Below are 15,729 nucleotides of genomic sequence, written 5' to 3'. Positions count from 1 at the left end.
ATTTCTTTAAATAAAGTTTATAATATAACAAATTCTTATTTATAAAAGAACTAAATAATATCAATAAATTTTAATTATAACTAAATAATAATATTTATCTATGACTAAGTGATAAACTGTATTTCAAATTCTTGAACTTTTAATATACTATAACACTCTTGGAAATAGTAAAAGGAAAAGTCTGGAAATATCAAGCCTAAATTAGGCAGCACACAGATATTTAAAGCACCCAGATCTCTATATAATCCAGCAGAGATCCATTACGAACAAAGAGAGAGCAAAGATGGTTCTGCTAGAGAAGCTTTGGGACGATGTCGTGGCCGGACCTCAACCTGAGCGTGGCCTTGGTAAGCTCAGGAAGATCTCCGCCAAGCCCTTGAACGTCCAAGGTGTATATATATATATATATATATAAATATATAATAGCAAAGATACTTTCATGTCTATCTATCATCAAATTTGCTTATGCATGGTGTAGTACTTATATATGTGGGTGGTTTGTGCGCAGTGTTAGATGTGGAAGGAGAGGGAAGCAAGTTACAGAGGTCGATGACGATGCCGGCGAGCCCAGGGACACCTTCGACACCTATAACGCCGACAACACCAGTGGCGGCGCGTAAGGATAACGTGTGGAGGAGCGTGTTCAACCCCGGTAGCAACCTTGCCACAAAGAGACTAGGTGCTCATCAGATCTTTGACAAGCCAGAGCCTAACTCTCCCACTGTCTACGACTGGTACGTACAAAATATTCCAAGCGTTTTTGCATGCTAGAGTAGGTTGCACTTGCAGCGCGTGACCCAACGCTCTTTCAGTGAGATTATTTGGAATAATTGTCTGTTTTCAGAATCTCTTTCATTATTGAGGACAAGTTTGATACTATATTCCGCACGCGCTTTTGTGGCTGCGCGTGAGGTTCATTTTTCTGAGTGCGCACACGCGTACGCGCGGTGTACATGCACATAATTAGTGGGTTCTCTTCTCCGCTGCCGGATCTAACGAGACTCTCTGTTGAACAGAGAATTTCGGGATGAATTCTTTTACCGTCCAAGTTGAATTTCGAAAAAATCATAGATGATTTAAAGTAAATGTGAAAGAAGGAATTTTTGCTTGATTTGATTTGTACTAAGATGAAGTGGGTTGTACGTGATCGCAGGCTCTACAGTGGCGAGACGCGAAGCAAGCATCGCTGATGAGGTGGCCGGCCGACGATTACGGAGGGTTTGATGATCATGTAAATAGCGTTTTTCTTTGCCTTTTCCACCGGCGTGTCGTTTTTTATGGTACTGTGACTACGTGTCCTAACTAGGCTTGCTATCTGGGCTGACTAGTGTGGTTGTGTGAGTTGCTAAGGTCTGGGAGTGGGAACGATGGCGATGGCACCGTCGTTGATCTTTGCAAGTCAGATCTGCCGTAGACGGCGGTGATCATAAGCTACGTTGTTGTTGTTAGTAAAATAAATGGTATTTGTGCGTTCTTTCTTGGTTCTTTTCTTGGAGCTCTTTTATTGATCAGTGGAATGTATTCGAAGTTGGGACGTCTATGATTCTATAAACGGGCTCTCTCTTTTGTAATTAATTTCGTACATAAATTGTGTGGGTTTATCACATTAATCACCTTTTAAGGAATGGATAATCTCAAATTTCGATCTTACCGGATCACGTGAAACCAGTAATTAAATAATCAAATTTCATTAAATAATTAAATAAAAATATATTGTTTGTAGTATTCTAAGAATTTTTCAACAAGGATACAGGGGGCAAGGGACCCAGATGGAATGGATAGATAAGGACCAAGGAGGGACCAATCACAAATGTAAAGAAAAAGTCAAGAAGATTATGGGGGGCATGGATGGGTCCTGTCGTGTTTTTAAGATTAGATTGAACCAATATCTCTATTATGCACAACATCAACGTCGATTAGATAAGAAAGGGTACCAAAATGGATTAAAAAAATACTAGAAATATGATGTTTACCTACTTTAATGTGACCTTGTTCTTAGCACTTTCAATGAGAACTGTTAAACTCAGGATAAGGATTTAGATAGAGGCTTTAAAATATCTCCGTTGTTGATCACAAAATCTTATTCAATGGGGGTAAATCTTGGACCCCCCCAACGGCCGTATGGTGAAAATTTTATTGGGTCTTGATTGTAAGTGGACCACGTGGTACTTTTTTAAGGGGTATTAAATTTGTAGGAGGAAGGTTTCTAAGGATTTATAAAATGCATGAGATTTGTGACTATTAGTAAGGCAAAGAAAGATGTTTTTTATTTTTATTTATCATTTGTCAAAGGGGCTTGTTATTTGCACTTCAAGTGCATATGCATAACAGGGGTACAATACTCTCTCACATGGGGTGGGCCCCTTGTACCCTTATTGTGCACGAAGTGCAAATAGCATTTTCCTTTGTCAAAAGATAAAAGATAGATGTTATTTGCACAACAATACTAATGTGTCCAACATTTTTTTTAAAATAAAAATGTTGGACACATCATTATTGTTGTGCAAAATTGTTGCAGCTAACATATCTTTTTGTCAAACGAGTAATGCTACAAATCACACTTTTATTTCACTACCATCTCTTTGGCAACATGGAAGTACCAATCAAGCTTTTAAAAAAGAAAAAAATAAATAATCATAAGCAGGGACGGAGAGACATTTTAATGGGAGGGGGCCAATTTTTTTTTTTTTTTTTTTTAAGTAGGGATTAAAGTATATAAAGCTAAATTTTAAGTAAATTAAACATAACCCAAATTTTATATTTTTATTATTCCCTTCAAATTAAAAATCAATAAGCAAAATTGAAAAGAAAGTTTTTGGGAAAAAAAAAAAGTAAAGAAACCCGTTGTCCAAAGATTCAGAAAATAAAAAATAAAAAATAAGCTCTCAGTTTCTGTATTGAAATTGAGAAATTTCAGCTTGATGAATTGTGTACTTCTTGACGTTCTTGCAAGGCTTTACCTGGATGACATGGTTTTTGAAATTAACATTATCTTACTCCTTTTGTTAGAACAACCAATTTTAACTAACACAGTAGCCCACTAACATACTGTTATGCAAAACACACTATATTCTATACAAAACACATTCTGCTAAACGCAACACAAAACAAATTAAATGCATATCTTCTAGACTTTTCTAATGCCATCTAGTTATATTGAAATGAATTTCCATTTTACATTATCTTTGTCACGCATTCTTAGGAAATCGAGATTTGTTAGACATATGACTCTTCGAGTCCACACGTGTCTTCTTCCAATGCACTGCTTTATTAAACCCCTTTAATTTACTTGGAACAAAACCTCTTCAAATTTGTAAAGCTCTTTCTATTGTTATCATTCTCAAACATTTCCATTGCCACCCGTGAAATATTGAAGGAAAAAGTTTTGATAATGAAGCTATTGTTCCAAATAAGATGAAACCAGTTGAAGTGATGATAAAAGGGAATGGGCCTAGGAGCCAAAAAAATATTTCTTGTTATGGCCAATAGGCAAAAAAACCCCTTATAATTTAAATTTTTTTTTACCTTAAATTTTTTTCCATCTTAAAAGCTTGCTTATTGTTTAAGCATGAGTTAGAGTCTCGTTTGCTACAGAGATTAATTTTGAGATTATAACAGTGACGTAGCTAGCGTCGAGTTGGTGAAGGCTCGAAGGCAAAATTGTGTTTCACCTCACATAGTCTCAACACGTTTAAAAGTGCAAAAAAAAAAAAAAAAAAAAAAAATCCAGAAATTTGGTGGGGGGGGGGGGGGGCATGGCCCCTACCGCCCCTTCCCTCCGTCACTTATCATAAGCTAATTAGCACTACCACGTCATCCGAGTTGGATAGTGTAAAAAAAGTATGGCTAGTAGCATTCCTTTGTTAAAAAAATGAAAACCTTTAATGCTCCGTTTGCTTTGACGTAAAATATTTTCCATTGAAAACAAATTTCAACAAAATCAATTTTTCAGAAAAAATGATTTCTGCGACCATCGCCAGAATCTAGCAACCGGCGCCGGAATCCAACAATCGGATACCAAAATTCGGGACCTTAAGCGGTAGATTCGAGCTACCATCAAACTCCAATGCCCAACAGTGAAGAATTCCTACAAACGTGCATACAAGAATGATGAGTTTAAATCTAAAAAACAATTTAAAGTTTTCAAAACTGTAAGTCGTTTTTCAAAAATTAAAGAAGTTTTAACGGTCAAACTGAAAATAATTTATGTTGACTATCATTTTTTGTTGCACCAAATACCGAAAAATATTTTACACCCAAACAAATAGAGCATTCGAATAATGTTAAATACTACACTCTTATCTTATTGGGCTGATATAGCAATACCCCATTAGCCTTGGAATTTTAATTTTAAAAAAAAAAAAAAAAAAACAAAAACAAAAACAAAAACGAAGATTATTCAAACCAATGGAATGGGGATGAGATGGTTGTATAGTATCTATCGTTTCTCAACTTTTAATGGTCTTTAAGTTCGAAATCTGATCCACGTCTTAAAAAAAAAAAAAGGAAAAAAAAATTCAATATTAAATCATACGGGGTACAACGTACATGGTCACTCTTGTCATCTAATCAGACCATGTGCATCAAATCACCAGTATCAATACACAAGTTTTTATCTGCTGCATGAATGTCCCATGTAAGTGTTTGTGTTTCATAGAAATCTTTCTATAGACATAATTTAAAAGAGAGATAGGCATTTCAATATCCACGATTTCCATGAAACCAGCCCCCATATGATATAAAAGCTCTTTTTTTGTTGATTTGAGCTCATTAAACAGCAGTAGAAAGAACAATATAAGCATGCACTACACTTTCAAGGGAATATAGTGACGGCTAGATAAATCTATGGATGCTTGTAGAAAGTGGTAACGAACCTTTTAGTGTGACAACAACCTTCCTGATTCTAATATATTCATTTTCTGTGTACTTTCCAACCTGGGAAAGCTTTGATTTGGTCCTAATATAAAATAGCCTAGAGCATTGAAACTATCTATTAGCAGAGACTCCATTCTCAGTATAACTATATACCACACTTTGATAAACGAAAGATGAGAAAGCTTGTTCTTCATGACAAACCCGTCACAAAATTTGAGTTCCACGACTTCCTTGTGTATGCCAGAAGCTGAAAGATCACAATCAAAACAAAAGGATCAAGCTAGTGTTCCAACTACAAGCCAGAAGATATGCATTAACAACTGTAAATAAAACTAAAACCGTGTGTTTTGTATATTTTTACGTGTATAATATATTAATGCAATTCTAGAAGAAATGATTACCAAATATCCATGAATAAGGTTGTCTGTCATAAGTCCTGCCAGAGTTTCCTCCTCCCCTAGGACTCGCAACTTATCTTTGTCCGGATCAATTACATTGGACTTGGACAGTGGAGAACTTGAAGAGGTTGAAAGGTCGATTTTGGAATGTAATTCTTTTACCAAGTATAATACAACTTCATCATCTTCCAATGCAGTCTGGACAGCTACATACTGTATTAACAGGCATGAGAACCACTTCCAGTAGTGGTGATTGAAGCTTTTACAATGTGATGAACTGCAATTAGATGAAAAACAGAGTATAGGACTGAGGAATAACACCTGGCGCAGTTGTCTAACTGACAGGGTGGACCTGCAGCAAAGGTAGGGCCTCTCCAAACTTGGGATACTTTGTTCATTGAAAGAAACAAGCATGAGGCTGATAGTCAACTGAAATAACAAGGAAACTATTATTTTCCAATAAATTTAGTGTAACTGGGAGCTAGAAGCATATATTATTCACCCTGCCACCAAAAACCAAAAAATATAAAATAAAATGATGATATCAGTCATCGTAAAAGGGCTGTGAACTAATTGTGACTCTTCAGTATATTCAACAGTTTGTGCCACTTCAAAGCCACAAATGGAATTCACAGTTCCTCATTACAGCTGAGTCCCAAGTTCATCACCCAAAATGTACTTTACCTTATCATCCTTTTCCTCTAAGTTCCGCAGATAATCAGCTAATTTTGAGAGGCGGCTGTTCCGAGCATTCTTACCATTTCCACCACTCATACTGCTATACCGTGTGTGACTCCGCATGCCATTTTTGCCCCAAGCAAGCCTTTCTGAGCTGCCAACAAGTCCAGCAGATGCACCCATGGGTTCTCGATTTATTTCAGTATCATTTTCATCACCACCTCCATCTACATCAGTAGCTGCTGGAGAAGGCTGAGAAAATCGAGCTCCTCCCCATCTTTTCGTTCTCTTGGGTCTGACTTCTGTGTGCTCATCAGCAGAAGACGAATCTTTGCCTCCATCATTACCATTCGCATCCTCGTTGTCATCGGATCCTGGACTTTCAGCAGCATTTCGATAGTTTCTCCTTCCTCTCAAATTTCGATAGCCCCGTGTTCTCCTAACTGTTGACCGCTTCTTACCCAGAGCTTCTGCTTGCCGTTGAAGAGTTTGGGCAATGGAAGCTTGTATCTATCCAAATAAAGCTAAATATTACAGCCTTGCTGCAATGAATAAGTAAAAACACTAGACATCTAAAGGTTCTGCTGGTGAACAATTTGAAGAGGAAGCTCAATACTTGATTGCTCAAAATCAATGACTTTCCGGCCATTATACTACTCTATCACAAGGCACTGTACTATTTCAAATAATAGAAACGTGTAAGTTAGGTACTCACCTACAAAAATAAAGGCATTTATCATCTAGAGTTTAGGAATTTTCAGTTCCTGTGGTTTCAATCACAGGAATGCCGTGATTTTATGAGAAATACAAACAAGACTTCCCCCCCTGCTTTCTTTTGATGTCAAACAGACTTCCTTAATAAACTGTTGTGGGACACTGAAGATGTGACCCAACAAACAAAAATAAATGAACTTACGAATGTCAAAACAAAAGAATGTGTGTAGTTGGGCAGAAGGCTTCATAGCTAAACTTCGTAAAGTTTACCTGCTTATTGCGAGCCCTTTCCTCTTCATGGAAAGCCAATTCCTAGGGCAGATGCACAATAATATGTGCTAGACATTAGAAAATGAGACAGTAAATCAAATACTAGTATGAGTTGCAACTTATCGGCCAACATATACCTCTTCCTCATACTTGTCAATATCTGGATACAAGGCTGCAATTAAGGCATCATAGTTTGGATCATCTCTCAAGGAGCGACGACTAGCACAATGTGTCCGGCAGGCAGGGCATTCATTGTTCCTATAGTGAATTTTTTTTTTTTTTAAGTAATCGAAATATCTAGTGAATAAAAAATTCCCGATTAAATTCTTTTATTAAAAAAAAAAAAATGGATTGAGTAATGCTACATACTACACAAACATACAAAGCTAATGTGGCTATGTCTAGTAGTCATTTGGATGTTTGTGTGGTATGTAGCATTACTCTTTTGGCATATACTTCAAATTTTTTTAAATAAACTTACAAGATCATCCAAACCAACACTGGAGATGGACATTTGATCCAAATGTTCTGATAAATCAAATATAGACAAGAGAGTCAGATGACATACCCCAGCCGCATAGATTTGTCGATGCATTCCCTGCAGAAGCGATGCAGGCATTCCATTACTGTTCTAGTTTTCCTAATGATCCCTGTACATAAGAAAATAGGGAAATTGATGCTTTCATTTTCATGCAATATTTGATATGTCTGAAGAAGTAAAAGGATCTAGAACACAAGACACAGTCACACAAGTGAAAAAGACTAAAACACATGCATGTGAATTTCATACACTGATTTCCTTGAGATTTACATAGGCGAAGAGGTTGCTTCTCAAGCATCTAGAGCAAAATCTAGTCATTAACAATGCAGATAACCACATAAATGTATTTTCTAGTGAAGGACTCTGGCATGGAAATCATACAGAGGACAGAGTAGTCTCCATATGCCTACACCTAGCATGGAAGGTACTCTAAAGGGATATATTAGATTGAAGCCAATCATACCCACATGGTTGGTTCTATTAAATATCAATTACCTGATTATTAGGCCTTGCCCGAATGTTTTAAATGGTCAAATTCATATGTTATGTGGTTCTTATAAACCATCAAAAACAGCATATTGATGTAATGGAAGGGGTGTACAACACTAGAAGCAAATTAGTGTCACTTTTGTAAGGAAAAAAGGTCCAAAATGATGGAAATTCAGAAATAGTAATATTCTGAATTCTTCAATACTATGCCAGACACATCAACCTATATTTATTTAATACTATGCCAAACGCTTCTACCTGTGTTTATTTAATACTAAATCGGACATATCCACCTATATCCATCATATAACCAAGCATATATGATGTTCATCCACATGATCATACATGGAGCATCCTTACTCAAAAAAGTAATGCAAGTCTTGGAACCCAAAATATAAATTTTTCCCCTGGGACATATAACAGAAACAAATCATTATGCACTTCTGCAATTGAGAATCAGCTGGAAGAAACTGTTTCTTATATCTAACAAAAAATCACAAAATTATACCTAGACAGATTGGACATTGTACTTCCTTACGAATATCTGACAGTTTCACTGCAACAAATCTGCAAACAAACAGCAAATCAAGGAATGTTATTTTCTACCCTTAATTGATAGATAGGTTGCCTTTCATATGCATTTCATACACAAGCAAGTTTTATAAAACTTAATAGCAGCTGCATAAATGATAACAATTCTAATAGATTGATCTGAAACTCCGCAGAAAGAGAATGTTGACCTTTGGGTTAACCCCACCTGCAACCACCCTAAGTGACTAAAAAAAAAAGGACCAAACTCTTCTATAGTTGCATTTCTTTATTAAATCTGACTATGCTAGATTTTCTTAAATGCATAAAATACGTTGTTAAGTATCATATATAAGCCACAAGAAAGACAAAAATAAGTACCATAACAAGGTGCTGCAATGTGTGAGATTGCAGTCGTGGTCAGACATTTCAAAATGCAAATGGATGTCGTATCATTATCACACATCATTACATTTATAAAATTAACTTAACAAAAAAGGATAGATTGCTGCTTTCCACTAACTCTGTCCAAAATCATCTCAATTATGTGATTCAGCTTGCAATTTGATATATACAATTTCCTGTTCAAACCAAGAATGTTAATGTCATTATTGGTACAATATTGAAATGCTTCATATTGAAGCAATTTCTCGCATACTTGCACGAATTTTTTTTTTTAAGCAAGGAATAGATGTTGAGTAAGGTTCTATGACAATGAAGCAGGCTAATAGCTTTGTGTAAACAAGAGATTTGAGAGGTAATACCGTAATATGACCCTTAAAGTCTAACTGAAGCATTTTAAAATATGTTAGGATAACACATTGAGCATAACGCAAATATCATAGCTTTCAGAAAACCTATTTAAGAAAGTCAAAGTCCTTTGTCAAAATGGAATTTCGAGAAACGGATTTCCTGAAATGCCAATCCGAACCACAGTAGCAAGCATGGGTGTTTCCCACACATATAGAACATTCGTGCTCCAAACGTCCCTCTGGCTCAAACATGTAGCTGACCTAGACGCTAACAAATTAAGCAACCAATGTTGACTTATGCTTTTTAATACACCCAATCAGTACAGCCATGTATACTTAAAATAGCAGCTTGGTGTTATTTTTTCAGATTCTGAAGCCAATGCACAACATTCCAAAAGTAGTAGCAATCTCGCATGATGTGTAAATTGAACAAAATAAATGTAAAAAAAAGAAATGGCAGAAGCTAGAAGAGGGCAGCAGTCATCCTACAGTGTACAATACCATCTTAATTACTATGTTAAAAGGCAACTGACTAAGAAAATGTTAATTTCTAACGAGATTCTAAGACAATATGGCACCATTACAGATTTGAGTTTACTGAGAGAAACATGTGACTCATACTTTCTAGCAAAACCATGAACATGTAGGTCTAGCATAGACACCCAGAGAGCAAGACTCTGCATGCTATAATTATTCTACATTTCAAATTAATATGTTGTGATAGCCTAAGATGTAGAAGAGTAATCAAGATATTGTTAACAAAATGATTTGGTGTCTCATAATTTTATATAATATCAACCAGGTATATGCAGTCATATCAATCAATGTACGTTTTTCTTTTTTAAATTGAAACAAGCTCTTGAGTCATGAAAGAAGCCATGAAAGGTAGTTGCATTTTTTATGGCCTATCAATTCACTGTACAAGATGGTTAAGTAATGCATCTCTATCAAACTGTTACAATTTAAATGTAAGAGATTCACTTAGCCCAAACTGGGATTTCAGAGGAATCAAATTCATGGTCAGAACAACAATCCAAGTATACACTAACACATGGCAGATGACAGCGAAATGGCAGCTCATATAAACATAAAGCACCATGGTTCCAAGATTTGGAAGCTCACATAAACAAAAAGCACCATGGTTCCAAGAATTGGTAATTGAAAAGTAAACATAATAATCAGCACCCCAGAGTGAAAACAATTAACCCGCCTTCTTAGCCCACGAAAATTGCATCACCTAAATTCACTGACAAAACCGGTACTGGAGGTCCTCGATCAATTATAAGGCGGCCATTTGAACCAACTTCTCCAGCAATCTACAAGGACCATGCTCAGATTAAATGCATGTATAAACGCAATCAACACCACGATGCGAGTACAAGATCCCTGATCAGCAACCCCATGCAAATTTTTTCACAGAGGCAAAATCCCAATACCAAACTGTCAGAGGCTACCATGCAACCAACTCTCATGCATGTATACCAATTCGGGTCAAAATCACCACGAACCAGGCATCCGTTTTCTTGCTCTTCGTAGCATAAAAATGACCCAAACCCGAACTCCACCAACCTTGGTCGAACTCGACGCGGCCGTGTCGACAATACCAGAGCAATACCCATCTCAGAATAACCACAAAACATAACGATAACCATTCAAACTCACTCAAAATTATCATTCACCACACACCCATGTCGCACTTCCCTGAGAAAATACATGTAGAATACAACGACGAAGCAGTGCCGCCATACAAAGCACGCAGATCCCAGATCGAACCCCGCATTCACCCAACAAGAAGCTCTATAACTCACACACACACTCACACCAACGAAGAAACGAAAAAAAAAAAAAAAAAGTCTATCAGAACGATGAGCACAAAGAAGAGAGAACGCACTCGTCCTTGTTGTCCCCGTAACTCGACGAAGGGCTTCGATCAGATTCTGACAAAAGAAAGAACAAAGTCAAGCAAAACAAGCAATCCAAATCTCGAAACAAAATGTGCGCGAAAGCAAAGCTATCTCCTTTGGTCGTGAAAATCTTCGTGAGGTTTATTTTGGGGGAAGCTAAAGTAACCGACGTACCCTCCGCGTCCTCCAGGTGCTCATGGTTGTTGCTCTGGGTGTCTTGCACAGGATCATCCTCTGCCGCATCCTGACCTCGCTTCTGCGCCGGCATTGCTTTTGTTCCAAGCTAAATCCAAGCAATAACCCAAAAAAGCTTTGCGTATGTCTACGCTTATGGAATTGGTGGTTGCTGTGTGGTTAGAGAGCAATCGAGAGAGAGGGAGATATGAAGGTGGCGTAGTGTGGCTTTGGAGGACTTGACCTTTCAGAGAGAGAGGCGGACGGGTAGAGAGGCTGCGAAGCTCGTGGAGTTACCCATATTTATTTCTCCTTGACAAACACTATTTGTAATGTAATATCAGATATTATCGTTATTATAATGCCTACTTCGTTGACCGACACGTTTCTTTCTTTCTTTTTTTCTTGGTATTTTGGTACAATTAGTTGTTTGAGAAACACATATAATATTATATTATATTATATATATATATATATAATATATAAAAATATGGACAGCAGATGAATAGTGTGTAATTACCGTACATTTAATGGTACGACAGTAAAAATTAATTATTAAATCAACATTTATGTAAATAAAAAAATAATGATTAATTTTTATTTTTACGTCATTTCAATTATATAATAACAGTAGAATAATATATTAAATAGCATTACTTTTTAATATATATAATGCTTTAATGCTCGGTAACAAAACTAAAAAGAAAAAAAAAATGCTTTTAAAAGCAAAAAATGACTGTGATTTGTGTTGGTAAATATTTTGGATGCTTTTTCTTTTTTTCCTTATTCAAAAAAGGTAAGAAGAGGGATTAACTGTGACTACTTTACCTTAACGTTATCATGGTAGCACTTACTTGTTGAAAATTGCTCTAAGTGTAGCCTAAACGTCAAGGAACCGCAGGCATTCCTTGAAGACCAATTAAGTCATAGTCTGGCCCAATCCCAGCAAAACATCAATGAGACCCAAAAATGACTAACACTAATCAGTAAAAACTGATTTTCATTGCAAAATTCAAACTCACTTTCTTTACCACCGAGTGATATTTTTGATGGTTTATTTGTGCGCAGAAACAGGCACAAGATTTGGATGTCCTTAGTCTGTTTGTGGTATATGGCTAATTTTTTTCTTCTCTGGTCAATTTATGACATTGGCCGCCTGGCTGGCCGGCGGGTAACGTGTGCTTTTGGGATCACTTTCTGTCAGTGTGCCGATATTTGCAATGGAGAGAGTACACGTGTAACGTTTCTGTCACTTTGGATTCTGGCACCTTCTTTCTGCCTCTTCTATTCTTTTCTTTTTTTGAAAATTATATTTTTACACCCCTAAATCTACTACTGTTGTGCTATGTGCCCTAATTTTTTTTAATTTAGTTAATATATCATACCAATTACCCAATTGACAATGTCCCCCAAACTTTCAATTGGAACAATGTCATCCAGACTACCAAAACGTTGTCAATATTTTCTTAAGGCTAGCAAAAAGACAAAAATGACCATAAAATATTTTCAATAAAACAAAAATATCTATATAAATTCAAAAGAAAAATTAATTTTTTTTTAAAGAAAATTTATAAAAAACAAAAAAAAAATTATTTTTATTTTCTTCAAAAAAACGAAAATTTTAAGTTCTTTAAAAAAAACAAAAATTTTAATTAAAAAATGAAAAAAAAAATAGTTTTTCTTTTAGCTTTTAAATTTGGCCACCCTTAGTTTTTATGTATTTCTTTTTTTTTAAAAAAAAAAATTAGTATTTTTTTTATATTTTACTACGGGTATTTTCGTCATTGGGGAACATTGGCAAATTTTGATAATTTAGGGGAAGATATTGTGACCCACAGTTATTTTCCTAATTTTTATTTTATTTTTAGGGTTTTTTTTTGTGGTGGGGGGGGGGGAAGTGGAGACATTACAAACCCATTGATAAATTAATAGGATATATTAACCAAATTGAAAGATTAACAAAATTGCAAATGGGGTGATAAATTGAAGGATAAGTATAGTGTTCTCCTTTCTTCTTCTTTTTTTTTATTTTTTTTTTTATTTTCTTTGTGTAAATATGAAATTAAATGGAGTTAAGTTGTATCTGGTAAAAGTACTCTATGATGAACTTTGTTGCCAAACCATAACTTGAAATGAGTGAGAGAGCTTTCTCTTTACATGCTTTTATAAATTTAATTGAAAAGGCATATAATATTTTTTTATATCATTTTCATTATTTATTTGAGAAACACTTGGGGGAAAATGGTTAGACATATTACATTTTAATTTTTGTCTTAATTTTCATTTAGCAAGCTTCATTAGCATTAGAGTTGGAGCTGGCAAAATGGGTTCACGTGTCGAGTTCGGATCAACCCGTTTGACCCGTTAACCTGTTAAATGTCAACTTTGACACGGCCTGTTTAACTAAAAGGGTCAGACCTTTCGATCCTAACACGGCCCACTTAAATAAAGGGTTGACACAACACGACCTGTTTGATCTGTTTATTAAACGAGTCGTGTTGGATTGTGTAATATTCCAATTTTTTTTTAATAATAATAATAATAGTAATATATATATATATATATATACACATAACTTATTAAGTAAGTAACTTACTTAATAAGTAGAAAAAAAAAAAAAAAAAAAAAAGGAAAGTCCACAACTTGCACGGCAAGTTGTTTCCTTCTTCTTTCTTCTTCTATTCTCCTATCTCTTGCTGAACAGACCCACCGAGCGAGAGAGAGTGAGAGGGAGAGAACAGGGAGAGTAGAGACGAGATGAGACAGAGAGAGAGGAAGAGTCAGAGATCGGGAGAGAGGGAGATTGCTGAGAGAGGGATGCCGAGGGAGACAGAGAGACCCAAAAGGAGAGTTCCGGGAGACCCGAGAGAGAGAACCCGTCGAACCCAGGGGAGACCGGAGGTCCGACTGTCCGGCGGTTCATGGTGGGCGACGTTCGTGACTTCCGGTGAACCAGAGGAACCGTGAGACCGAGAGAAAGCAGGAGAAATCCGGTGGAGACCCAATCCCCCAGGACCTGGTTTTCGGTGATTTGAAACACAAATTCCGGCGGCCAGAGGCCATGCTTCCGACGGGCCTGATGTTTTTCGGCCGAACAGCGAAGACCCGTAAATCGGAGCCCCTCGAACCCCTGCAACCCGTACGACCCGCCAATCCCGCAACCCGATCCTCTGAAGCCATGAACCATTGAACCCGAGTGAGACCCGGTTCTCCATGACGGTTTTTCGGCGATGTCCGGCGGTCCCTGTAGCGGTTTCAGGTGAACCGTTACCCGTGTGCAGCAACCCAGCCGAACCCGAAGCCCCATGACCCAGAACTCGACCCCGTGACCCGAAGACCCGAGAGGAAGACCCGGTTCTTCTTGTGCAATTCCGACGACTACCAGCAGCTTTTCGGGTGGATTTCTGATTAAATCCTTAAGGTATAAAAACCCTATGATTTAGCTTGGGTATTCTGATTTGTGATTATTTTTGGACTTAGGGTTTGGTTGGATTATGTTTGATAATTTGGGGGTTTTCTATGGATTGATTAGGGGATTTTATTGATTAATGATGGGGTATTGTTGGATGTGTTGTGTTCCTGTTCCGGCTGGTTGTGTGTCGGCAGTGGCTATGGTTAATCAAAATTGGATGTTGGATGTTCTATGGATTCGGTTAGTAGAGATATGTGTTTTGTGATGAAGGTTTTTACTAGCTGTTTTGGTGTCTATTTCAATTATAATATATTTGAGAGATAGGTGTTGGTATTTGGGTTGTTCTAACTAAATCAATTGATGAGTTTTATTGTTGGTTGATTTAATACTTAAATTGAGGATTAATGGCTTTTAAAGAGACTGCTAGTTTGAGTTGTTAATTTGATCAGTGATGAATTTTAAAGAATAGATTTTCTATGTTGACCATATGGTGTTTTGGAGATTTGTTTTAGGTTCTTTCAATTAGATAGGTATTGGAATGTTATTAGGAGGTATTGGCTAGATATTTATGTGTGATATATATTGTGTTAATTTGGAATGGGTTAAATTTAGTTATAATGGATTGCTAACTGAATTTAAGACTCTAGGTGGCTTTTGTTGTTGATTTATTATGATATGAAGTATTATTGGGATTAGTGTAAGTACTGTGATGGAGTTTCTGTAATGTTAGTTTAGAGAAATCATTGTAATTTTGGAGTTCCTATTTTTGGATTACTGTTCAGGTTTTGGCAGAGTATATGAGAGTTGGCTGTTTGGTGTTTTGGCTAAGTCGTGAGTATGGATTGATTTTGGGTGGATTCTTTTTATGAGTTCGGTTTAATATTGGTTGGTTTGAATTATGGAGTCTTGAACTATGAATTTGATAATTTAAGAAGTTCATTTTTGGGGATTTATGTGAATAGGCCAAATGATTTCTTGCTTCTTATATATTGGA

The 15,729-nt window shown here is 36.4% G+C and overlaps 2 protein-coding genes across 3 annotated transcripts; one reads left to right on the top strand and one right to left on the bottom strand.

Moving 5' to 3' along the window:
* Positions 1 to 229: 229 nt before the first annotated feature.
* Positions 230 to 1,571, top strand: LOC133867834 (auxin-repressed 12.5 kDa protein-like). Its single transcript, XM_062304597.1, has 3 exons — positions 230 to 389; positions 509 to 734; positions 1,154 to 1,571. Exons 1-3 carry the CDS (start codon positions 284 to 286, stop codon positions 1,188 to 1,190), a joined length of 369 nt encoding a protein of 122 aa, XP_062160581.1. The 5' UTR covers positions 230 to 283; the 3' UTR covers positions 1,191 to 1,571.
* A 3,240-nt stretch (positions 1,572 to 4,811) lies between these two features.
* LOC133869437 (putative E3 ubiquitin-protein ligase RING1a) lies at positions 4,812 to 11,621 on the bottom strand. 2 transcript variants are annotated; one of them, XM_062306427.1, is made up of 10 exons: positions 11,324 to 11,621; positions 11,137 to 11,182; positions 8,474 to 8,532; positions 7,504 to 7,585; positions 7,073 to 7,193; positions 6,936 to 6,977; positions 5,958 to 6,461; positions 5,595 to 5,702; positions 5,277 to 5,486; positions 4,812 to 5,122 (listed from the first exon to the last, which is right to left on the bottom strand). In XM_062306427.1, the coding sequence occupies exons 1-10, from the start codon at positions 11,415 to 11,417 to the stop codon at positions 5,066 to 5,068; spliced, it is 1,323 nt and encodes a 440-aa protein (XP_062162411.1). In that variant the 5' UTR covers positions 11,418 to 11,621; the 3' UTR covers positions 4,812 to 5,065. The 2 variants fall into 2 exon arrangements, with proteins under 2 accessions (XP_062162411.1, XP_062162412.1); XM_062306428.1 differs by lacking the exon at positions 6,936 to 6,977.
* Positions 11,622 to 15,729: the final 4,108 nt, after the last annotated feature.

Source organism: Alnus glutinosa, chromosome 5, assembly GCF_958979055.1.
Source record: "Alnus glutinosa chromosome 5, dhAlnGlut1.1, whole genome shotgun sequence".
Taxonomy (NCBI): Eukaryota; Viridiplantae; Streptophyta; class Magnoliopsida; order Fagales; family Betulaceae; genus Alnus; species Alnus glutinosa.
The sequence above is the reverse complement of the archived record's forward strand: the minus strand, read 5'-3'. Positions and strand labels throughout refer to the sequence as shown.

Coding starts and splice junctions, on each gene's coding strand:
- LOC133867834 (XM_062304597.1), top strand. CDS start 284: ATGGTTCTGCTAGAGAAGCTTTGGGACGATGTCGTGGCCGGACCTCAA. Junction 390..508: donor CAAGCCCTTGAACGTCCAAG/GTGTATATATAT, acceptor GTTTGTGCGCAG/TGTTAGATGTGGAAGGAGAG. Junction 735..1,153: donor TCTCCCACTGTCTACGACTG/GTACGTACAAAA, acceptor ACGTGATCGCAG/GCTCTACAGTGGCGAGACGC.
- LOC133869437 (XM_062306427.1), bottom strand. CDS start 11,417: ATGCCGGCGCAGAAGCGAGGTCAGGATGCGGCAGAGGATGATCCTGTG. Junction 7,586..8,473: donor ACAATGTCCAATCTGTCTAG/GTATAATTTTGT, acceptor TCTTATGTACAG/GGATCATTAGGAAAACTAGA. Junction 5,703..5,957: donor TAGAGGAAAAGGATGATAAG/GTAAAGTACATT, acceptor TTGTTATTTCAG/TTGACTATCAGCCTCATGCT.